The 22,349-nt window shown below is 52.7% G+C and overlaps 7 protein-coding genes across 7 annotated transcripts; 2 read left to right on the plus strand and 5 right to left on the minus strand.

Annotated features, from left to right (window-relative positions):
• Window positions 1–551: 551 nt before the first annotated feature.
• Window positions 552–2,002, minus strand: Triagg1_3067 (uncharacterized protein; the record flags this gene model as incomplete). The annotated part of the gene is made up of 4 exons (XM_062897318.1): window positions 552–874; window positions 938–1,762; window positions 1,828–1,897; window positions 1,967–2,002. The coding sequence occupies 4 exons, from the start codon at window positions 2,000–2,002 to the stop codon at window positions 552–554; spliced, it is 1,254 nt and encodes a 417-aa protein (XP_062758134.1).
• Window positions 2,003–4,480: 2,478 nt separating this feature from the next.
• Window positions 4,481–7,048, minus strand: Triagg1_3068 (uncharacterized protein; the record flags this gene model as incomplete). The annotated part of the gene is made up of 2 exons (XM_062897319.1): window positions 4,481–6,527; window positions 6,624–7,048. The coding sequence occupies 2 exons, from the start codon at window positions 7,046–7,048 to the stop codon at window positions 4,481–4,483; spliced, it is 2,472 nt and encodes an 823-aa protein (XP_062758135.1).
• A 1,487-nt stretch (window positions 7,049–8,535) lies between these two features.
• On the minus strand, window positions 8,536–9,718 carry Triagg1_3069 (uncharacterized protein; the record flags this gene model as incomplete). The annotated part of the gene is made up of 2 exons (XM_062897321.1): window positions 8,536–9,610; window positions 9,687–9,718. 2 exons carry the CDS (start codon window positions 9,716–9,718, stop codon window positions 8,536–8,538), a joined length of 1,107 nt encoding a protein of 368 aa, XP_062758136.1.
• Window positions 9,719–9,856: 138 nt separating this feature from the next.
• On the plus strand, window positions 9,857–12,654 carry Triagg1_3070 (uncharacterized protein; the record flags this gene model as incomplete). Its single annotated transcript, XM_062897322.1, has 2 exons — window positions 9,857–10,150; window positions 10,210–12,654. 2 exons carry the CDS (start codon window positions 9,857–9,859, stop codon window positions 12,652–12,654), a joined length of 2,739 nt encoding a protein of 912 aa, XP_062758137.1.
• Window positions 12,655–13,270: 616 nt separating this feature from the next.
• Window positions 13,271–15,787, plus strand: Triagg1_3071 (uncharacterized protein; the record flags this gene model as incomplete). The annotated part of the gene is made up of 1 exon (XM_062897323.1): window positions 13,271–15,787. One exon carries the CDS (start codon window positions 13,271–13,273, stop codon window positions 15,785–15,787), a length of 2,517 nt encoding a protein of 838 aa, XP_062758138.1.
• A 323-nt stretch (window positions 15,788–16,110) lies between these two features.
• Triagg1_3072 (uncharacterized protein) lies at window positions 16,111–17,727 on the minus strand (the record flags this gene model as incomplete). The annotated part of the gene is made up of 1 exon (XM_062897324.1): window positions 16,111–17,727. One exon carries the CDS (start codon window positions 17,725–17,727, stop codon window positions 16,111–16,113), a length of 1,617 nt encoding a protein of 538 aa, XP_062758139.1.
• A 1,092-nt stretch (window positions 17,728–18,819) lies between these two features.
• Window positions 18,820–22,349, minus strand: Triagg1_3073 (uncharacterized protein; the record flags this gene model as incomplete). The annotated part of the gene is made up of 9 exons (XM_062897325.1): window positions 18,820–19,047; window positions 19,108–19,195; window positions 19,254–19,716; window positions 19,787–20,134; window positions 20,200–20,281; window positions 20,399–21,536; window positions 21,587–21,826; window positions 21,864–22,053; window positions 22,259–22,349. The coding sequence occupies 9 exons, from the start codon at window positions 22,347–22,349 to the stop codon at window positions 18,820–18,822; spliced, it is 2,868 nt and encodes a 955-aa protein (XP_062758140.1).

A 22,349-nucleotide genomic window follows, 5' to 3' on the forward strand; every position in this document is an offset into this window, starting at 1 on the left:
TCATTACAGGTAGTAGTACCTGACACTGTGTAGCTGTTACTGGGATGCTGCATAGAAGAGAGAGAGAGAGAGAGAGAGAGAGAGAGAGAGAGAGAGAGAGAGAAAGAGAAAGGCATGCTTGATGTCGTCGTATTCATAGTCTAAGTCTGCAACAACTCAACTTAAAAAAGCTCGTCAAATCGTCTATGCCCCCTAAACGCCCTCCAACCTAGTCATGCAGTCCAAAAAGCACCCTAGTCCATAATAATGGTCGGCAAAATGGACATGCCCGTGATCGTCCCTCAGCGCGCATCCCTCGCCTTCCCAAGTGCAGATGGTATCAATGAGAATGCGAGAAAAAAAACCCATGTGCTGCGGGAGAGAATGAAATGACGTCAAGTTGTCAATTTCCCAATGAAACCAAAACAGTATCCTCCGCCTGCTTCACACGCCTGTTGCCTCTGGAAAGAGGGGGGCCGTCCAATGCCTCATGGCGTCAGCGTGCATCCATGGTCCGCTCTCCTTTTCTATTTTTAGCCCCAAGTTATATATAGGTATATATTGGCTCTGCTTTACTGCGACGCGCACTGGACGCGCTCGCCGCCAGGGTGGCCATCCTCGTCCTCGTCCTCTCCCATGGAGTTGGGGTCTCCGAAGACCTTGGTCTGAGCCTTGGTATCCATGTCTTCCAAATCAGCAGGCTCCGTCATGGCCTCAGCAGGGGCAGCAGGCTGTGATGTAGGGGGTGGCAGAATCTTGCGGAGAGTCTCGAACGCCTCGGCATCGTCGGTCCAGTTCTTCTCCGGGAACTTGACATCGAAGCGGATGTAGAGGTTACCATAGTCATGGTGTCTATATGAGGGCATACCTTGACCGCGGACCATCTTGACAGAGTCTAGAGAGAGGTGTTAGTCTTGCCGTAAAATTGAAGCAAATGTGGAGTAAGAGTGATACATACCAGGTGCAATAGCCTCTCCAGGCAGGATGTCAATGCTGAGCCATCGGTCATCCAGGTGCTCGACGTAAATGGTACCACCAGCAAGGGCAGTGACCAGCTCAATTTCGCATCGGTAGAGGAGATCGTCCTCCTTGCGAGTGAAGCGTGCGTGGGGCTTCTGCTCAATCTCGAAGACAACGTCACCGGCCTGAACGCCGGGAGCCTGATCACCTTCGCCGCGGAACTCGACCTTGGTGCCGCTTCGAACACCCCTGTCGACGTGGACGTGGAGGACCTTTCGGTCAACTGTGGTCTTCTTGCCGTTGCACTGTTTGCAGCGATCCTTGTCCTTGATGATTTCTCCCTCACCATTGCAGTCGGGGCAAACGGTCTGGAAGCGCTGGATCATGGGACCCATCTGGCGCATCATGGTCTTCATACCGGCTCCGTTACAGCCAGTACACTTGCGGACGGCGCCATCCTTTCCTCCGAGACCGTCGCACTTGGGGCAGATGATGGACCGCTGCAGGGCCAGCTTGGAAATCTTGCCTCGGTAGATGTCCTCGAGGGAGACCTTGTGGGTGTGGTGAATGGTGCGAGCCTTGGGAGGGCCACGGTTCTGCATGCCACCGAACATGCCACCCATGCCGCCGAAGCCGCCACCGCCAAAGAACTGAGCAAACAGATCCTCAGCGGCCATGCCGCCGGCACCACCCGCACCGCCTTCTAGACCAGCCTCACCATATTGATCGTAGATCTGTCGCTTCTGAGGATCGGAAAGGATCTCGTAGGCGTGCGAGATCTCCTTGAACTTTTCTTCGGCAGCGGGGTTGTGTGCGTTCTTGTCTGAAGAAAGTGCATGTTAGAAATCATGTTGTTTGTAATGAACAGTCATCGGGGTAATAGCGTACCAGGGTGGTGCTTCAAGGCACCAATCTTGTAGGCCTTCTTCAACTCCTGCTCCGTAGCTGTGGGAGCGACCTAGTATCAAGCGTGTTAGTCTCTTCGTCCAGATCCGCGCCGCGGCAGCGTAGCGAGGCCAATACATACACCAAGGGTGTCATAAAGCTTTGACTCCTTCACCATGGTGCCGGATTATAGAATATCAAAAAAACTGATCTTTGTATGCGCCAAAAAGAAATGAAACCGACAAGAGCGACGGCAAGCGTTCGACGATGATAAAAGAGGCTCTGTGGAAGAGTGATTAGTCAGAGCTGATGAGAAGAGTCCGCAGTAACCGAGCGCCCGTGGAAACTTCTAGGCAACGAAGAGCAAAGAGAAGAAGAGCAAACTTGTGCTATCGTGCCGAGTTTGGAAACGAGGTTGAAGGGATTACGTTGCGAAACGCTGGTGGTGACGGTGGAAGAAGGTGGAAGCCGTGGCCAGCGATTGCGCCGAGGGGCAAATGCTGATAAAAAACGGCCCTTGTGGTTTTTATCGTACCTGAGAAAGTAGCCCAGCAGAAAAAAAAAAGATAGCGTGCCTAGAAAGCCGCTGAGGGAACGGTGGGGCGTTGGAGAAATTTGCGGGATGAAGAGAGTTGAAGTTTGTTCTTTTTCTTGCTCGAGAATGAGGATTCGAGAGAAGGCGAGTGAAGCGGCGAAGAGCAAGACGGTGAGATTCGGCCGGTCTGGTGGTTTATTTGAAAGAAAACGAAGAGAAGAATGTTCCGGTCAAGGGAAGCGGCCTTGGTCAGTAGCCAAGGGCAGATCAAGCGCCGCCTTGGAGGATTAAAAGGGCGGCTGCAGGGGTCCCAAGGCTGGTGCGCCTCATGGAATTGTATCGAAGAAAGTCGATGGTGTGGCGGTGCCCGATAACGCAAAAAGCTGGCAACCTTTGTGCTGCCACGCGGGCTAGCAGCGGGTACCGCCGAGTATTTGTTTGTCACTGTACGGAGTACAGCCCAGCCGAGCTTGACATTGGCTCGGAGGGAGGACATTGAATGAGAGCGGTAGCACGATAGGTATTGTGATTGTGATTGCGATTGCTTTGTTCATTACTACTAGTACCACCTACTAAGGTACCTAGGTAGGTAGCAGGCAGTATTTCTCCTTTGTTACTCGTCACTCCGGATTCCTGCTCCTTTGGATCTCACATCCTCCCATTCGATTCGATGCCCTTTCAGACCGGTGGCCGCGTACCGCTCTAGTACAAGGACGGTAAGTTCAGGCACTTGTCGCAGCCAAAAGCGGTGCTAGCAAGAGGCACATGGCAGCGAACTTGGAACCCAATCGAAGATGAGGCTGTACGGTATCGCTACATGGCCGGTACTTGGGCCCAGCTGGCCTCGTACTGGTTCTTGCATTAAACTTTCCGACGCTGCTCGTTCTCCATCTTCACGCACTCCGCACTTGTACCTGTACCACCTCCGCTCCTCACCAAAGACAACCCTTGGTCAAATCTCGGCCATCAGCCGTCGGGCTTGTTCAAGATTTTTCTGCTGTCTGCTGGTATCCGTATCCGGCCGTCCTTTGCACCAACAAAATCCCTGTCTGTCAAACAAACGGGTAGGGTAGCAGTACACGTACTTGTACATGCTCGTACTCCGTAACAGTACAGCAAAAAGGTGAAGGAACAGCTGGCCGACCAGGATGATCCCGCTGCACCTCCACGAAAACGTCGGCCGTCGATTTTGCCTGGTCAAATCATCGATCTCGCTCAGCGGACCCCCGTTGTTGGCCGCGTGGAAACGGACTAGCCTCAATGCACGCCCGCGAGCTTCTTCCGACAAAAGGGATGGATGGAAAAGCAACAGGCTGGCTGACACCGCCACACGGCCGGGTTTGTGGTCGACCAGATGCACAGACAGACAGAGCTGTGCTGTGCTGTACCCATGGGCTCCCCTGGGCTTTGAAAAAGGCATCCATCCATCCACTTCCTTTGTGTGTCCCGGCTCGGCCATCATGCAGTAATGTGCCCAGGCAATCTGTGGAACCCGGGTACTAATAATATGGGATAGGATACAACAAAGCCCATAGCCTCGTATTACTCCGTACTCGTACACGGTACTCTGGCTGATTGTAATCATTGTCTAAGCTAAAGCCCGCTTGAGGCTGAAGTAAAAAGTACATGACATGTAAGAATTCGCTTTTACCCATCACACCAGTTAAAGGAATATCCAGCATCTCGTGTCCCAATGGTAATAAGCAGCTATTCGGTGCTAGAATAAGGATGAGGCACCTAGTAGAATGATTTGGCATTAGATAACAAGTCCGCGGTGTGTGTAATATGATGCTACACAAAATTTCAATGGTATTATTGCAAAAGGAAAAAGAAAGAAAGACGCATACCTGAATATCTAAGGCTCTCTAATGACTAAGTCATACTGTACAACTCTGCACCGGTAAACAAAAAAAGGTGGCAAAGAAGAGGATGTGGAGGTATCATGCGAAAGGGCGCCCAAGCCAAGCCAAGCCAAAAAAAAAAAAAAGAATGAATGCCATGTCCCGAATACAAAACGCAGCCATACCACACAAAAACATCAGAGTCGTTAATGCCGTTCGCGTGCCATATGCCCGCCGTCTATCGTCTGCTCTAATTTTCTTGTCCGTCCGCTCAACCGTCTTAGAATGCATCTTCAAAGGGGCAGTCCACGCTGTCATGCCCATCTCGCTCGCATATGGCGCACCACTTCTCGAGGTCCAGGACACCGCTCTCCTTGCCAGCCACGGGCCCTGATTCCATGGGGTTGGGGGTGATCCTGACTGCCGGAACCGATGCGGGCTCCTCCTTGGGAATGCCGGGGGTTAAGACAGCTGGGTGGTGAATCTCGTCACCCGTGGGTGTAAGAGGCTTGAGATCCTCTTGGGCATTTGCTCTCCGCGCCTTCTCCTCAGCTTCCTCATCATCTTCGTCCTCCTCTTGAATGGGTTTGGCATTGGGCTTGGAAATCTTGGTGCTATCGGTGCCAAACATGTTTGTGCATGTCAGGATGTCATGACCACCAGTCTCGCAAATCTCGCACCAAAGAGTGCTACTCTCGGTGGCGGTCGAATAGGTGTCGCTCTCGTGCATCGTATCGAGAGTGCTTATCCGCTTGTGGGACGGCTCCGGCGATCGTGCTTCGTGGGATCGAGTGGACAGGATGGTGTCCCGTGAGTCCCTTACAGATGATCGCCGAATGGGAACAGAGTCGCGGTTGGACTCGCGGTTGGATTCGCGGTTCGGTTTGACGCTATTCGAGCGCAGGAATTCAATCTCGTGCTGCAGCTCCTCCTCCCGGTGACTCTTCTCCTTCAATACCTGCTGGAGCTCAGCCACTTGTCTCTCCAGGTTGTCTCGAGCAATCTTGTTTTCGATGGCATCCTTTTCGCCGATTAATGAACCTGGACGCGGCCTGGGAGTATGGGCCTCGGCGCCAGGGACCGAGTCCCGGCTAAGGGAATGAATAATAGCCTTGAGCCCTCGAATTTCATCTTCCTTCTGCTCCAAGCTCTTAGCTAGTGCAGCACTATCACCACTCAAGGCCGCTGCATTATGGGGGATGACGCGTTCCTTTTCCCGCCGAAGCTCCGAACGGGTCCTCTCAACCTCTCCTCGCAAGAACTCAGCCTCTCCGCGGGCCTCAGCCTCGCCACGACGAGCATCCTCTAGACCCTCTTCGAGTTCCTGAACCAGCTCCTCGAGTTGCTTTAGTTGCGTCGCTACAGAGTCCACATCCAAGTTTCTCGATTCGAGCTCGCGAATATCCGCTATGAGTTCCTCTATCCGCTTCTCATACACCCGCTCGGTCTCTGTGCTGGCCATTTCGAGTGTGTCAATAGTACTCCGGAAATCCGCTCGGTGGGCATCGAATTCTATGGTGAGCATGGCGATTTTGTCATTCTTTTCCCGCAGCATGTGTCGAAGCTGAGATGCATCCTTGTCGTCTATGCTGCTTCGTCTCAATCCCATTCCATCTGGGTTCTCTATCAGAGTTTGAAGTTCTGTAAGACTGCTCTCCATTTCGGCCAATGTTGCGGCTTGCTCTTTCAGCTGTCGGTCGCGGTCTTCTAACTGGGTGCGTAGCCGCTCAATTTCCTCATCGTTGATAGAGGTCGCTCGGGACGGTGGGCGCAATGAGAGCGACCCCAAGTTGGTGTTGATCTTTGCTGGGGGCGTAGACATTGCTACAGGTGCCGGTTCTTCGTCAAAGAGAGGCTCGGGGCCCAGAGACGAAGTGCTACGGGGCCCCCCAAAGCTGGGCCGCCGCTCCATGCCTGGGCCTTTCTTGTTGGGATCGCTCAGGTGCCCGGCAGTCCCGCGCACACTCTGCGAAAATTTACCCGTCGGGCTGCCAAGTCTTGAGGGAGCTCTGACTGCTGGTGCCGAAATCGATGGGCGTGGACCTGGCGACATGGCCATTTTCCGTTGCGGTGACTCAGTCTGCAGTGAAGGTCGTGGTTTCTTGCCTTGCGGGCTCTGAACCCGAGAGGTGGGCCCTGCCGAGGCGCCCAATTTTGAAAGGCCTGATGTCGGAGGCGTCAAGCTGACCGAGTTGTTCATGCTCAGCTTCAGGCCGCTCGAACCAGGCGTGGGCGTCATAGGGGGTGGACCGGAAGACCGTCGGAGGGCCTTGGCAACCGGGACGAAGATGCCAGCACCAGCGGCGTTGGTGGTGAAATAAGAGACGCTGCAAACCCAGACAGACAGAACATGTTAGCGATCGGCTCTTGATGCAATGCGGTGGCGATGCGCCAGGTAGCGCTGCGGCTGGTTCTCTCCTTACCCATCAACGTCGCCGTTATTCTTCCCCCTTGCGGCGAATTCTGAATCCAGCTCGACGCCGACAAATGTGCCCTTCTTGCCCTGGACGGTGCCGACAAAACGGACGGTGCCGACCATGCCTCCAGGCACATTGACAGAGTCGCCGACAGACAGCTCCATGGCGGACGGCGTCTCGGGTTCGGGTTCCTCGTGAATGGTATGTTGGGGCGCTGCGTTCAGAACTGAGTCGATGGCGTAGCTCTCGCTGACATCGGGGATGCTGGCGAGGGAGCTCGGAGTCAGGGCCGCGAGCGACGTCTTGCGCAGCAGCTTGGACTGCGAATAGGCGGCTGCCAAGTCCGGTGTCGAAGCTGTCTTGGAGTTGGAGAGAGAAGGTCGTCTCAGGCGCGAGAACGCTTTAACGGGGGAGGAGATGGAAATCGACATTATTCGATTCGGTGCGGTTAAGACCAGCCAGAACCCCACAGGCTTTTGCGGTAGTGGCGCCCCGTTCGGGAGAGCTGCTTGCCCAGGAACGAAAAGGCAAAAAAAGGGGACACCCCGGTCGCCAATACAGCTCCCTTGTTATTGAAAGAATAATCCGATCGTATTCGATCAACTGGTATTTTTGGCGGCTTTTCGCTGAGCCAGCTGGGCGGCAAGGGGACGGAAACGAGATGAGCAAGGTAGGATGCTTAGGTATACCTACCAAGGTAGTAGGTTAGGAGGTACCCGGCCTCTTTAATTAAACAAGAACCTGGGATGCGCCAATCAATACCCAGCTGGATGACAATAAACCTGTAGCGGGAAAAGAAGGCCCGGCAGAAGTAGATTCTAGAAGCGCCAGATTTTGTGTAGAAAATCGCAAAGGAATAGAAAGGAAAGGAACAAAACTAGGCAAAAATAGACGAGCAGAGAGGGAAAAAAGATGTGACAGGAGGTGGTCGCAATAGGGCAGCGGCCGTTGTTTGTTTATTCTCGCAATGAGCTGGAGGCCACCACATTATTGGCTGCCAATACACAATACTTAAGACGTCCAATCTCCTGCCGCCATCTCGTAGCCAATGGCACTTGGTACCAGCAACTTCGTCAAGGTAATAGGGCACGGGACTAACAGTCATGAACCTGGGCTCGCCCCTTGTCTACCTAACAAAAGTAGACCACGTCAAGTCACCGCGTCAGCAGGTCAAGCGCGAGACCTCGAGAAAAGTGCGCACTGTAGAAGTGCATTCAAACAAGTAATTTGTTATGGGTTATTTTACTTCAATGCGAGGGCATCTGGAACAAAAGTACCTATGGAATTAGTAGGGTAGAATACATATAGTATATAATTGAAGTAGAGGTGCTGGATAGATCAGTTCAACAGACGTGTATAGAGAGATCTACAGGTATCTTGGATATGGGTAGTTTTAAAAGACATGGGTAAGATATGGGTAATTTTAGGAGAGGTAGGCAGATCTATTAGAAACGTGTATGGATATCAGGCAGTCAATGTGAACCTTGTTGCATATCTCCAGCATCATGTGAACATGGAGCACGCTGTCAGCTGAATTCTTATTCAACCCACCCCTATTCAATCAGGACATGCCGATAATAAAGACCATGAATTAGGGCATGTGATGGCATTATGAATCATCCGGCCACCGAGCGAAATACCCTTCCGGAAGTCCCCTTGTTCTGCTTGCGTAAAGAAGAGTACGCAATGCACGAGCGCAAGCTGGTGTCGCCAGAATCGCCCAGTCCCTTTGCTACTGCATTCGCGTCAGACGAGCTGATATCCCTCCAAGACGAGGGGAGACGGACCTCACAGTTGTTATATAAACATCTCTCGCCACCATTACCATCCAGCTGTGCATGGCTCCCGTCCGCAGACTACCTTTAGGTGTCATCTCGCGTGTTTGAATATATGCTTCCCGCCTACACGCATCACAACGTCATGCTGGAGGAGATGCGTCTCGCTCAATAATGTCTTCCCGGCCCAGGGGTCGTGTTCCGTCATTGAGAACCATTGCTTCGCGATGTTGGCGCCGAAGCCTCTGTTCTTCTGCCGAATGCTCCCTAGTCCGCCGGCTTTGTTGCTCTCCCGAATGCTCTCCCGCTGCAATCTCCTCTTCCACTTCCATGAGCAGATCGGGAAGCTCTCTCATTCTACGTCGAGAGCTTTCTTTGTCGATCAGCCCTGCTTTTTCCAAAGCTCGTAAGCCCCGCCGTGAATGCTTGATGCGGTTCACAATGTCGGTTATCCGGTTGTTTCGAAACTCCATGTAGTCTTTAAAGTTGCGACGCCTTTCCTCGGCAGTATTCCCCCAATCTTGCTTTGCAAGCCACTTCTCAACAAACTTGGCCTTGACAAGCATCGTGGCCCCGTATTTGTTAATCAGCTCTGTGATGAACATGAGGCAGAATCTTTCACCCATGTCACGGAGAAAGTATTCGTCCCAATGAATATCAGTGACGTCGGGCAGATCGGCGCTCTCCATGCACAGCTCCATGCACCGCACCAAGGCGGAGTAGGCTCTGTAATCATGCAGTCTCGCCAGCCCTTCGTTTCCTGTCTGGCTTGTGAGCACAGCAAGTGTCCTCAGGGAGTCCATCCGCTCTTCGTAATCTGGTCGAGTGATCCCGAACCATATGTATGTTATTACTTGAGGGTCATTGGCAGCTCTGTCGCAAAGAATCTTGACGGCAATTTCTTTGATTGAGAAGTTTGGATGGTCCAGAAGCTTTTCCAGCGTGTCTGACTGAAGTGAGTCCTCGGTGTCCTGCGTGATGTACTGCGTCTTGGGCTCCGACGGGGGAATCTCATTGTCATCTCGAATAAACGTGAGAGCTGTGATGATGGTACTAACCACGCCAAACGTAGCCAGCCCGATACTAACTAAGATTATTCGCTCATCGCGTGCAAATAATAAGAGCCGGCGTGTCCAGCTCATGTCGTCCCACGAGTGCCTCTTTTCCGGCGGGATCACATGGGGAAGATCGGTGAAGATATTGCTGTCAATACGGTTGCTGATGATGTTGTCATAGGTGGAAGCTTCTTGACGAAGCTCAGTTTAAGTCACGTCCCACTAAGTGAAGCACGTACCCACCTTTTCTGCTTGTCCCCACCAACGACATTTGCGCTAGGCGCTGCTATCGATAAGCCGCCGTCAAAAAATTTAGCAAGTTCGATTCGCTGTAGCAAGCCATGTTTCTGTGAGCAGGCAACTTTTCGTGATCAAAGATTTGGTCGCGGAGGACAAGCAATCGCCGACTATGGCCGGCTCCCAGCTCAAGCGCCTAAAGGCGTCTCTGAGAGAACAAGGAATCACAGGTCCTCAAAAGTCCAAGAAGCAGCGGCGGAAGCAGGCTCAGGATGACCCGTCTCGGAACGACAAGCGTCTGCAGAGAGGCGTTGTTCTGGAGGGCATTCGAGAGCAATTCAACCCGTTTGACCTCAAACATGCTGCGCGCGGGCCCAAGTTCGAGGTGACCACCAATCGGCCGAAGCCTGGAAATGCTGCCATCAAGGGACGACCTGGTTTGGCCAAAGCTGCCGCCGAGGAAAAGGTATGAAGGCGCCTCTCCCTCTTGCTTGCCAATTATTTCTCTGACACTCTATACAATAGCGCAAGCAAACCCTCCTCGTGGATATGCAGCGTCGTAACAAGGTCGGCGGTATTCTGGATCGACGATTCGGCGAGAACGACCCAACGATGACACCTGAAGACAAAATGCTGGAAAGATTTGCCAGAGAAAAGCAGAAATCGCACAAGAAGAATTCTCTTTTCGATCTGGAGGATGACGAACCAATGGATGGTTTGACACACATGGGGCGAACCTTGGCTTTTGACGACCAGGAGGATCTGGTGGACGACTTTAACGAAGATGATCTCGAGGAGGATGGCGAAGATAGCGACGGCTCAAGCCGCGAGAAGCGACTGAAGCGCCTGCGCGCCATCATTGCAGCAGGTGAAGAGGAGGGCGAAGAGGGTGAACCTGAGCGCAAAAAGACAAAGAAAGAGGTCATGGAAGAAGTCATTGCAAAGTCAAAGCTTCACAGATACGAGCGACAAGCGGCCAAAGATGACGACGAAGACCTTCGGGCGCAGCTCGACAAGGAACTTCCCAATATTAAACAACTTCTCTGGTTTGGTCTCAATGATGCAAAGCGTCAAGACCATGCTGCGCCGTTGTCTGCCATTGCGGGCGTCGAACGAGACGCCTTTGACAAGAATTTCGATATTGAAGTCAAACGATTGGCACAAGACAAGAGGGCGCAACCGTCCAATCGCACCAAGACAGACGAGGAGAAGGCGGAAGAAGAGTCTACCCGACTCAGGAAGCTTGAAGACAAACGCCAGAAGCGAATGATGGGCGAAGAAGTATCAGACAGCGAAGAAGAAGAAGAGGATAAGAAACGCGACCAAGTTTCTCGCGATATGGAGGAGGAGGAGGACGACGATGACGATGGATTCGGCCTCGGACAGGGTATCAAGGCTAGACCAACAGCGACGGAGCTGGGCTTTGATGATGAGGATGACTTCATCATAGAAGACGACCTGGTGGCTAGTGGATCTGATCTGGACCTTGCAGACAGCGACGACGGTTTTGACAATGACGGCGAAGAAGATGACGACAGCTCCGCAGGCCAAGCCGAGAATAATGAAGATGACGATGACGAATTCACAAAGGGTCTATTGAATGAAGCAGAAACTAAAAACCCCATATTCCAAGCAAACTTCTCTTCCAATGACAAGAACGACGAGAACGGATTACCATTCACCTTCCCTTGCCCTCAGTCATGCTCTGAGTTTGTGTCCATCACCAAAGATTACGACCAGGCAAACCTGCCAAAAATCGTCCAGCGCATTCGAGCGCTACACCATCCCAAACTTGACAGCAAGAACAAGGAAAGACTGGCGAATTTCGCTGTGGCCTTGGTAGACTTTGTGGCTCTTCCTTGGAATTCAGAGACATCACCAGCCTTCTCCATCTTGGAGAGCCTTGTGCGTCACATTCACTCCCTCTCCAAGATGTTTCCCATCGAAATTGCCAGGCAGTTCCGGCATCATCTTGGAGAGATCAGCCAGACTCGGCCCATTGCGCTGCAGCCGTCAGACTTGACGCTTCTTACAGCGATTGGGACCATCTTCCCAACGTCTGATCACTTCCACCAGGTTGTGACGCCTGCAATGCTCACAATTGGCCGGTACATTGGCCAAAAGGTGCCTCGAGAGATGTCGGATTACGCCATTGGAACATACTTGTCCATTCTGTCCCTGCAGTATCAACAGTTGGCCAAGCGCTATGTTCCCGAGGTGATCAACTTCTCCCTCAACACAATCTGCTCCCTTTCACCAACAGCCCCGTCACATCTCTTGGGCAACTTCCCGATCCATGAACCACCGGCTGGTAGCCGCATTCAGAAAGCCAAGGCTGTTGGGCTAAGGCGTCTAAACTTCTCCGACTGCTTGCCTGAAACTTCACAGGGGGGCAATGCTCTCAAGGTTTCTCTGCTTACCACAACGATTCAACTGCTCGACGCCGCTGCAGACTTGTGGACTGGAAAGTCTGGTTTTTTGGAGACTTTCAGCCAGGCCATTGAAGTTTTGAGTCACATCAACAGCAAGTCATCACGAGAGCACCTCCCGGCAGCTGTAAGTGAAAAAGCAGAGAGGCTAGAGGAGAAGCTGAAGAGGATGTCGCGAGTCTCACAGCTATCACGCCGGCCTCTGGAGCTTCACCACCACAAACCCCTCGCAATCAAGACGTATATACCCAAGTTTGAGGAGACATTTGATCCCGATAAGCACTACGATCCTGATCGTGAGAGGGCCGAGATGGCCAAACTCAGGGCCGAGCACAAGAAGGAGCGCAAGGGCGCCATGCGGGAGCTGCGGAAGGACGCCAACTTTATGGCGAGGGAGAACCTCCGGGTCAAGAAGGCAAAGGACGAAGCCTACGAGAAGAAGTACAAGAGACTCATTTCCGAGATTCAGAACGAGGAGGGACGAGAAGCGAATGCTTACGAGAGGGAGGCCAAGGCACGCAAGCGAGCGAATCGCAAGTAGATGTAAATGCAGATGCAGATGCAGATGTATACATGTGTTTATGCAAAGGCTACTATTTAATGGAAGGTATATTCAAACCAGGTTATCACAACATTATAAGTCAATTCATAGACACATCATGATAAATCTATAGATGGCCCCTGTGAAGAGAGCATATATGAGAAAAGTATAGGTACCTCAGGTAGGTGGCAAGGCTAGCATGTGGCTGCCCCGCCAGGCAGCTAAAGTGCTGCTTATCGGCTCTATCGCATAAAAAAAAAGTCATCGTGGGGTTGCGCCTGGAGCTGCCAATGCAGACTGCAAAGCGTCTCTCCTCGTCTTTTTCCTTTCCTTTCCTCCTCTCCCGCTGATGGAACCATGTGTATCCAGGCGCCTCGTCTACTCCGTATCATCCCCGCTTCGACATTTCTCCTCTCTTGCTGGTAGACGGACGCGACAGCTTGCCATTCCCGGTCTTTCCATCGCCAGATACTCTACCTCTCTCTCCAACAATCCCACGAGACCGCGGCAATCGCGACTAGACAGCTCGATACACACTTCACATCTGCCGTTACAACATCATCATATACGATTCTACTCTAAAAGCTTCAAAAAGACTCACGCCGATTCCACCACCATGACGACCACAGTCGAGCTTGCCGCCGTCCCCTCGGTCGACACTCCAGGCACATGTATATACATGCATCACGACAAGCGCTCGTATGTGTTTGGTCGCGTCACAGAGGGAACGCAGCGAGCATTTGGAAGCCGCAAAATACACATGGGAGGGACAGAGCACGTCTTCCTCAGCGGTAGCGTGAACTGGGAGCAGTTGGGTGGCCTCTGTGGCTATCTGCTGAGTGTTGGCGGAGCTATTGAGTCAGCCAAAGAGTTCACGACGCTGGAGAATGTCAAGAGAGAGCAAAAGGGCCAGAAGCTTCTTAACAAGACTCTTCATGCCGGGATTGCGGTGCACGGCGCGGACAACCTGTGCCACACGCTGGCAGCATGCCGGCCCGTCATCTTTCGACAACCCATTTGCGTGCGGACCCACGAGCACAGGACAGACCCGCGAGCTGCAGACGCGGCGAACATCGAGCCAGATTGGTCAGATGATGCCATCAAGGTCTGGAAGATCCCGGTACGGCGAGAACGATCGAGTAGCCCCCGTAAGAGGCGGCACAGCGATGCGTCTCCAGAGGATACCATATTTCAACAGCGACCATCTGTTTCGGACCCGGAAGTTGCGAGTGCGATAGTCGAGAGGATCATGTTCAATGGCAGCTTGAAGAACAGATCCGTGTTGATACCCAAGAAGATCCGAGATCTCAAATCCACAGATAAAGCTGCTGTAGTGGAAAATGGCACAATCAGGATGTACAAGGGGCCTTACATGGCTGACAGCGTAGAGGTTCCAAATCCGGATGATATCGTGTGGCATTTCCCAGATATTGGGGAGACTGGGGTGGATGACCGGAGCAATAATAACGTTCTTGCAATCAACCACTTCCCCCTTCCCAGGACCACATACGGCGAGACATCTATGAGCTACGTCATCAAGACTCATGACCGCAGAGGGAAGTTCAATGCTCCTGTGGCGAAATCTTTAGGAGTCGAGCCTCGGGACTTTAAACTCCTTACTGCAGGCCAGAGTGTCCGGGGAAAGGATGGCCTGGTGATACCCGAAATGGTTCTCGGAGAGACCCAACGGGGGAGAGGTATCATTGTGGCGGATATTAGCAGCCAGGACTTCGTCGAGGCCTTCATGGAGCGACCTGAGTGGAAGAGCAAAGAGATAATGGAAAACGTCGCCGTCATGTACTGGATCCTGGGGCCAAACATGACCAGCGACGCACGAATCCAGCAATTCATCCAGCAGCATGCCAGCATTAAGCACATTTTTTGCGCAGACGAGGCATGCCCAAACATGATTACACACCCCGGTGCCGCTACTATCCAGACCAAGTTGCGCCGAATCGATCCCGAAAGATTCCCTCTCCTCAAATTCGAGAACACTGTCCAATACCCGGCCCCTTCAGAAGGCTCTCCGATTGAGTTGGGCCGTGCTGGACAAAAATTCCAGCTCATGCCGCGTCTTGTATTCGACGACCAAGCCATTGCTCCTTTTCCCGATTTGGTCGAGGCCTACGACTCCGTAGACGACGAGGTCCTCGAGATGGCCGAAGAGGCTCGCGCCGAAGCCACAGACCCCAAATTTCTAGAACGGGTTGAAAAGGAAGAGTTTGATATCCCGAACCGTGACGCAGAGATTGTCCCCCTCGGCACGGGTTCATCTGTTCCCAGCAAATACAGGAATGTTTCTGCCACGCTGATCCGAGTTCCTGGAATCGGAAACTATCTCCTCGACTGTGGTGAGGGAACACTGGGCCAGATTCGACGTCTTTTTGGCGCTGAAGAAGCCGCAGATGTTCTGCGTAACCTGCGGTGCATCGTTATCAGCCACGTCCATGCCGACCATCACATGGGCACCCCTTCACTCATCAAGGCCTGGTATGAACAGACCTTGAGAGACAACAGCAACGCTACACTCGCAATATCCTGCATTGGGCGCTACCGAATCCTGCTGGAGGAGCTGTCCCAAATCGAGGATATCGGCTACCATCGACTGCGCTTCCCCAGCTGCCCCTGGCCAAAGGAGAAAGACCGAGACCTGACGACCCGCGAGGACCTCGGCGAAGAGAACTTTGGCCTTGCTTCCATCAAGCGAGTTCCCGTTCCCCACTGCTGGCGCTCGTTTGGCACGCAGCTGGAGCTCACCTCGGGTCTCAAAATCGCCTACTCTGGTGACTGCCGGCCGTCGAAGCTGTTTGCACAGGAATGCCATGGCGCGCACCTCCTGGTCCACGAATGCACCTTTGGCGACGACAAGCAGGACCACGCAAAGGCCAAGAAGCACAGCACCATGGGCGAGGCGCTCTGGGTGGCACGCGAGATGGGCGCGCGGCGGACTCTGCTGACGCACTTTTCGCAGCGATATTCCAAGTCGGACTCGCTGAGGAGGGAGCGCGTCGAGGGCGTCGAGCACGATGTGCTGTTGGCGTTTGATTTTATGGCTGTGAAGCTGGGGGATTTCCAGAAGGCGGCATGCTATTTGCCGTCGGTGGAGAGGTTTATGGAGAAGCTGGCGGATTGAGTTGCGTGTATATGTATGTATGTATGTATATATAGCGATCATGAGGATGATGATCCAAACCCAAGCATTGTTTAAGATGGATGGAGACGATGCTCGATGTAGAATCTCCTGCCACTCTGCAGGTTTACTTGCTCGTTTGCATGTACCAGACATGTCGAGCTGAGTTCATCTCCTCCGAAAAAAAGACTATAGGTATTCTCACTTGGCCGCCCATTCTCTCCCTATGTATATACCACCCCTGCATCTTCATGTGTTATATAGCACAGCCCGTATACTAGTGCCAATACTCCATTCTTCAACGATACAAGCAAGTATAGAATCTATCACCTGCTGGGTCCTCCCCACCCCATCGTCTCATAACACGACGCAGCATCATCATCTTCTTCTTCTTCTTCTTCTCTCCCTTCCAACATTGCCAATGCCGTCTTGTGATTTTTACTCCTCTCCGTCCCCGCCTTAGCATGATCCTTGTTCCCATTCATCAACCACAACGACGCTGATTCGCGCGTAAACCCAGAAAGCGCCGAAAGCGCCTCATCAAACATCGTCATCTTCGTCTTGCTTTTGACGGCCTCGTCGCAAGAGTACACGCTCGACGATGTCTGCTCGCGAGTCAACAGCTCTTCGACGCGAGGCGCCTGAACGATGAGTGGTGAATCCTCGTCGACTTTGCTTGTCCAGCTCGACGTTGTGTTTGTGTTGTAGTCGAGCTTGTTTCGTGTGCGGATGCTTTTACAAAACGTGTCGTCGTCAGGGGTGAGCTGTGATCGCACTAGGAATTCTTCGTCGACGGCTTCTTTTTCCCGTGTATCTTTGTCTAATGGCCGGTCTTCCCTAGAATCGTGTTGATTTCCTCCATTAGATTTGGAGTCTGTTATCGTCTCGGTAGTATCGTTGTTCTTCTGAGAGCAGTTCGAGGATTTGGTTCTCACGCAATCACAATCTTTGTCCACAACAAGCAGAGCAACAAATTCCAACTCCTGTTCCTGTTGCTCAACCACCGTCTCCTGAAGTGACAGCAGCGTCTCCATCTTCTTCTCATTCTTCCTAACAAGCCTCTCCTTATCACGCCTTCTCAGTCTCGGCTGTCGTGGAATCGGTAGTCCCTCCTCCGTCAACCTCATCCTCACATCACTGCGCACTCCGGGCGTCTTTCCCTTCCTCCTGCGTCTCTCATCTCGTCTGTCTCTCCTCCTCCTCGCCATAGTGCGCATTTCGACAATGTCGCTCACCATGGCCTCGCTACATTCACAAATATCCTTCCGGCAGTCCTCCTGAAAGTGTGACATCCACGAGTCAATCACCCGTAGCAATCGAGGCCGCTTGCATTCCCGCCCCGTAAGCTCCGTACCATACGCCTTTCTCGCCAACACATTTGCCCGAAGATCCGTAAGATGAATCGAAGAGCCACCAATCACAGCAAGCATACACGCCTCACATTTGATCCCGGCGCAATCCGGCATCTCGCCCCTAAGACGACACCCAAAGACACGCCGAAACTTGTCTTCTCCCAGCCAAAGCGCCGTTATAGAATCGATTCTCCCCATCCAACCCCCCAGCGAAGGTTTCAGCATCTTCTTGAGTCGTAGGCTGCGATACCGGTTCGTCTGCATCGTACACTCATCCGCAACCAACTGCAATATACACCGGATAATCTTCGAATCCAGGGCTTCATGTGCCGCGCATAGTCTCGGCCCTTCCGAGTAAATGGGTAATCTGTATCCACAAACCCCGAGAGTGAGGCGTGCCAACAGATTCCTTGGACGCAGCAGCGCAACGTCAAGCCCCTTGACTTGCTGCTCTTGTTTCACGAGCCATTCTCTGGCCCGATGGCCAAAGTAGTCGGACGTATCCATGTAAAGCAGCTTGGTGAGCTGCTGAAGGGCTTCATCGGAGACGTCTGCAAGAGCTGGGTCTCGCCGCTTAACGAACCACGGCATGGTTCCGCATCTGTCTCCTTTTCCAGTGATGGTTAACAATAATGATGAGGAGACTCAAAACATAGTCAAGGCTGTTGTTGTTAACAACAAAAAGGGGGAGGAAGAAGGTTGATCAACGACGCATTAATCTCTGAGAGATGATGCAGATGCCACAAGGACAAAACCTTTGCTGCCCCTTTTCTCCTCCATGGCTACATTTTCTCTCTCTTTTGCCAGTCATCCAGCCGAGTAACTCCTTCGCATAGACGGAAGATTATACGTAGTCGGGCAACCTCGTATAACTTGGACAAATGCGTAGGAGTGAACATGCCATGTCTTTGTAAAAATGTGCAACCCCTTAAAGACAATCCTCTCGGCAGCATGCATGGCACGGCCGAACCTGGTCAGTCAACATCCTCTTGACTTGCTTCGAGCATGCCTTCGACCCTGCTTTCTAACCGTATTCGCGAATCGAGGGCACTGTCAAAGTTGATTATCCAGCAAGGCTAGACGTGTCTTCATCTTCATCCCGTTCTCCTGCTTCTTTCCTCCTCTTCCTATGAAAAGACGTGCAGCCGCTTTGCCCGAGTCCACACGAGTTCCCGTAGCAACCATCATCTGAACACGAGCATATTCAAGTTAAACCAAGTCAAGACGTTCAGACATTTTGATATCGCAATTGTGGAGGGTATATTAGATTTTTCGAGAAGACCTTTGCACACTTCGTCCACCAACAACGAGGCGCCCCCTCCCTTCCCAGCTCCGTCGTGTTATAACCGTCCCCGGTTCTCACCCTAATCCGTGATTGTGGACGCCAACCCTCCCAGGACGATGAACCTGTGAGATCAAACCCTACGCTAGAAAAAAGAAATGAAGGACAAATGAAACAACAAAGGAAGAGAAAAGGGAGAGAGAAAAGAAAGTTGGAACTGCAACAGCTCAAAGCGCTAAAGTACAATGGCAAATCTACCGGAGGGTCATGTTGAACCCCTCCAGCGGGAAAATGGACTTTCCCCCCTATACACATCCAGTGTGTGTGCGCTACCACGGAATCTGATCATGCTTATGTAGTCATTATAAAACGAAATATGTCGGCTCGTCCTTGGTTATACTTCATCCAACGTAGTGGGCGTGCTGTCTCGCCTTGTCCACCTCTAGTCGTCTCCGTTCGAAGCGAATCTTGGCGGCCTCTGTTCCGTCGTCAGGCTGGGCCATTTCTTTGAACCACGGGTGGTTGAGGGCCTGCTTGGCCGTGATGCGGTGCGCAGGATCGTAGACGAAGATCTTCCTCAGTAAATCAAGGAAGTTCTTGAAAAAGGTTGAGTTTGAAGGTATTATGTCCTAAGTCGCCCTGTTATTTCGCTGCCACGTTTCAATAGCTGGAGGGGTACAGAATCTTACGCTCAAGTGCTTCATGGCCTTAACAAACCGTCTGGAACCCCTAGTTGTGTCGGGGGTTGGATAATCGAGCCTAAGTCTCTTGAAGTACCTGCGAGATATTTAGTCAGTAGGGTCATTGTCGTTGATCGAGGGTGGCGGTTGCTTACTTGGAAGCGGGATTCCCTCCACTCCTGGTAGACATCTTGTTGACCGCTTGGACAAGATGGGTATCTATCCTAGAGCCAACGACGGCTTCCATCATGGCCAAGTGTTCGAGATTGTCGTGTGTCTGGAACAAGGCATCGCCTGTAAAAAACTCGACCAGGATGCATCCTATGCTCCAAATGTCGCAGGGGAAAGACCAGCCTAAGCCGAGGATGATCTCGGGGGCACGATAATGGCGGGTACTGACAACCGACGAGTGGTATTCATCTTGAAACGTGGCTGATCCAAAATCGATCAGACGAATCTCGGTGTCAAGAAGCACCCGCCGCTGAGATGCCTGCCTATTAATCGTGGTAGACGATGAAGGAATCTTCCTGTTATACGTAAATGTTTGATAAGAGTTATCGCACAAGAGAATATTCTCCGGCTTGAGGTCAGTGTGAATCAAGTTCAAATCGTGAAGAACTAGAAGATGTCCAGTCAGTTTTTGCCCCCGATTTCCTTTGCTTGAGATTTCGGTTCTTTGGGTACTTACATGCCACGCTGGTGAACAGTTGCCTGGCAAAGTTCTGGATCTGGCTGTTGGGAAAAGGTACAAAGCCGTTGCCTTTGAGAAAGTCGAAAACGCTTTGGCCCAGAAGATCCATGACGATACAGATGTGGCCGCGGTAGTCGAAACAGTCTCGCAGGTGAATGCACCGGTTCCTGTTCTCTTCGTCGTTGGCCTTGAGCGTAGCCAATACGCGAAGCTCGATCCTGGAAGCGTCGCGATATTTCTGGACGGATCGGATGATCTTGACAGCCACAGGTTTGTTTCTCTTGATATCCCTGGCTTCGACCACTTTACCAAAGGTACCCTGACCAAGGAGACGGACAATCTGGTCTAGAAACAAAGGCGTCAGCTGTCAATGGCCGCGTAGGAGAAGGGCTTGTCCTGTTTGTACGTACACTTTTCAGTAAGTCCCGCATCTGGGACGACGATGTAGTGACCATCATCATCATCGACCTTGGCATTTTTGCTATAGTGACGCTGTGATGGGGGGAGAAGAAGGAGTTAGCAGGTGGCGATTCCTCATCGAACCCTTTTCTTTTTCGCTCTCTTTAAGCGTAAACAGAAAAAAAAGAGGCAGCCCGGGTTCAGACTTACATCATGAATGACTCTGACGGGAACCTCAGCAGACTTCTTGGGAGGGTAGGGGGGAGGCTTGTAGGCCATGTAGGCGCCTCCCAGGCCGTCAACATCCCTTCGTTTAGCCTCGTTGGCAGCCTGTTGGCGGGTGGTGCGCTTGCGCTTTAATGGCGCGGCCAGCTCATCATACTGGCTATTTGACGACAGAGACGTGGGCGCGGTGGTATTCAATGCCGAGTTTGTTCGGTCGCTGGAGAGGGTAGAGCCAGCAGGCGTGGCGTTGGGCAAGGGCGTGTTTGTGTGCGAGCCCGTGTGCGAACCGCCCAAATACTGGACGTGGTAGCCCAGCGGCGGGTCGTCTCGTCTTCGCTTTTTCGCGGCCTGCTGAGCGGCGGCGGCGGCGGCCGAGTCGGGCACGACGGCATTACCATTTGTGATCTTGCGGCCCGTGTTGGCCTCAGGCTCGGGCGTGTCGTCAATGACAATGATTTCCTTGGGGAGGCCGTTCCGGTAGAAATTGTTCCAATCGGGCTCCCGAGAGCGCCGACGCTTCCTGGACGGCTGGTCCTCAGCGACAGGGCGGCCAGCGGCAGGGGCGACGCCGGAACTCGTCGTCGTCGTGTTTGGCATGGTGGAAGCGTAGCTGTCGTCAAAGCGAGCAGTCGCGGACGGGTTGGAGTCTTGATGGCTGTAGTGGCCGTGAGGGGGTCGAGGCACGGGTTGTGAGCTCTGGGCTACGCCATCCGGCAGACTGTAGCCCGCGTTGGCGGCAGGCTGGTGATGGTAGTAGTAGGGCTGAGGGCGAGCCGGGCTCTGCAACGCCGGCTGGTGGTCGACGACTGCCGTTGTGGGCAGCAGCGAGTTCGCGGTGGTTGTTGTGCGATAGTTGGAAGAGTATGGAGGGTGGAGGCGGTAGTGAGTCGGCGGGAGAAGGGCCGTTGCGGTTGTAGGTGTCGACATTTCAAATCCTCTGCCACAGTCCCCCAGGACCAAAACACGCGCTGGCTTGCGGTCTGGCGGTGGTGAGACGGAGCAATACGTCGTGCGAGAGGACCGAGAGCCTCTGCCTGCCTGCTTCTCAACGTCCGAGTTGAAGTTGAAAAGAACGAGAAGGCGATTCTCCGAGCTGGACCAGATGACGGTGCAGGGAAGAGCGCTGTCTTTAGGCGTTTTAGCAGCCCACAGCGTCCATAAAATGGAACACACAGCGGCTGCGTCGTAGCGGGAGAGAAATCCAAAGGCAAAAAAGTGTGCCCGATCAAAGTAGATTTGGAGGCTGGGCCGTTGCTCTTTTCGTGTCCAGGCCAGGGGCTAGAGAACTGCAGCGCTCGTCCGGAGCAATCATGAGGGTTTGGAAGAAGCCGCAGGAAGATGAATTGGGCTGGAATTGAGTCTGGACGACGGCCGTGAGTAAATGGCGTGAGGAAGACATGCACACTGGGCTGGCTGCTGAGATCAATTCGAGTGAGGCTCCATCATCTACTGTGCTGTGTGCTTCCCGCGCTCAGCACTGCCCTGCCAACCCCAACCTTTCAATGGACTCCAGGCGCTAGACAGCGCTAAGTCGGGACTCATGGCGCCCTGCAGGGGCCCTGGAGGCGAGCGCAAACCAGCCTGGGCAGTTGAACTCAATTTGTTGCTCCCCAGCCAGGTCCCTTTGTCGCGATTCGTCTCTGGTGTCGTTGATTACCGAGATCAAAAAAAGAACATGGAAGGATAATGAGGTTCTATCAAATCACTGGAATTCCTCCCCGTTGAATAGCTCGCCGTAAATCTGACGCTGTTGACCTGCCACCAGCCAAAAGTCACCACGGAATCCAACCTGCGCCCGTATACTCCGTACTGTACGTATGTACATTTGATCCATCCATGGTTTACCGAGAGCCTCCTCAAATCCACTAAGCTGAAAGTTGGGCGGGTTCCCCGTAATACTAGCCACCACGACCAGACACTCTTTGCCACAAAGCAT

This window comes from Trichoderma aggressivum (genome assembly GCF_033847375.1).
Source record: "Trichoderma aggressivum f. europaeum strain CBS 100526 chromosome Unknown scaffold_008, whole genome shotgun sequence".
Taxonomy (NCBI): domain Eukaryota; kingdom Fungi; phylum Ascomycota; class Sordariomycetes; order Hypocreales; family Hypocreaceae; genus Trichoderma; species Trichoderma aggressivum.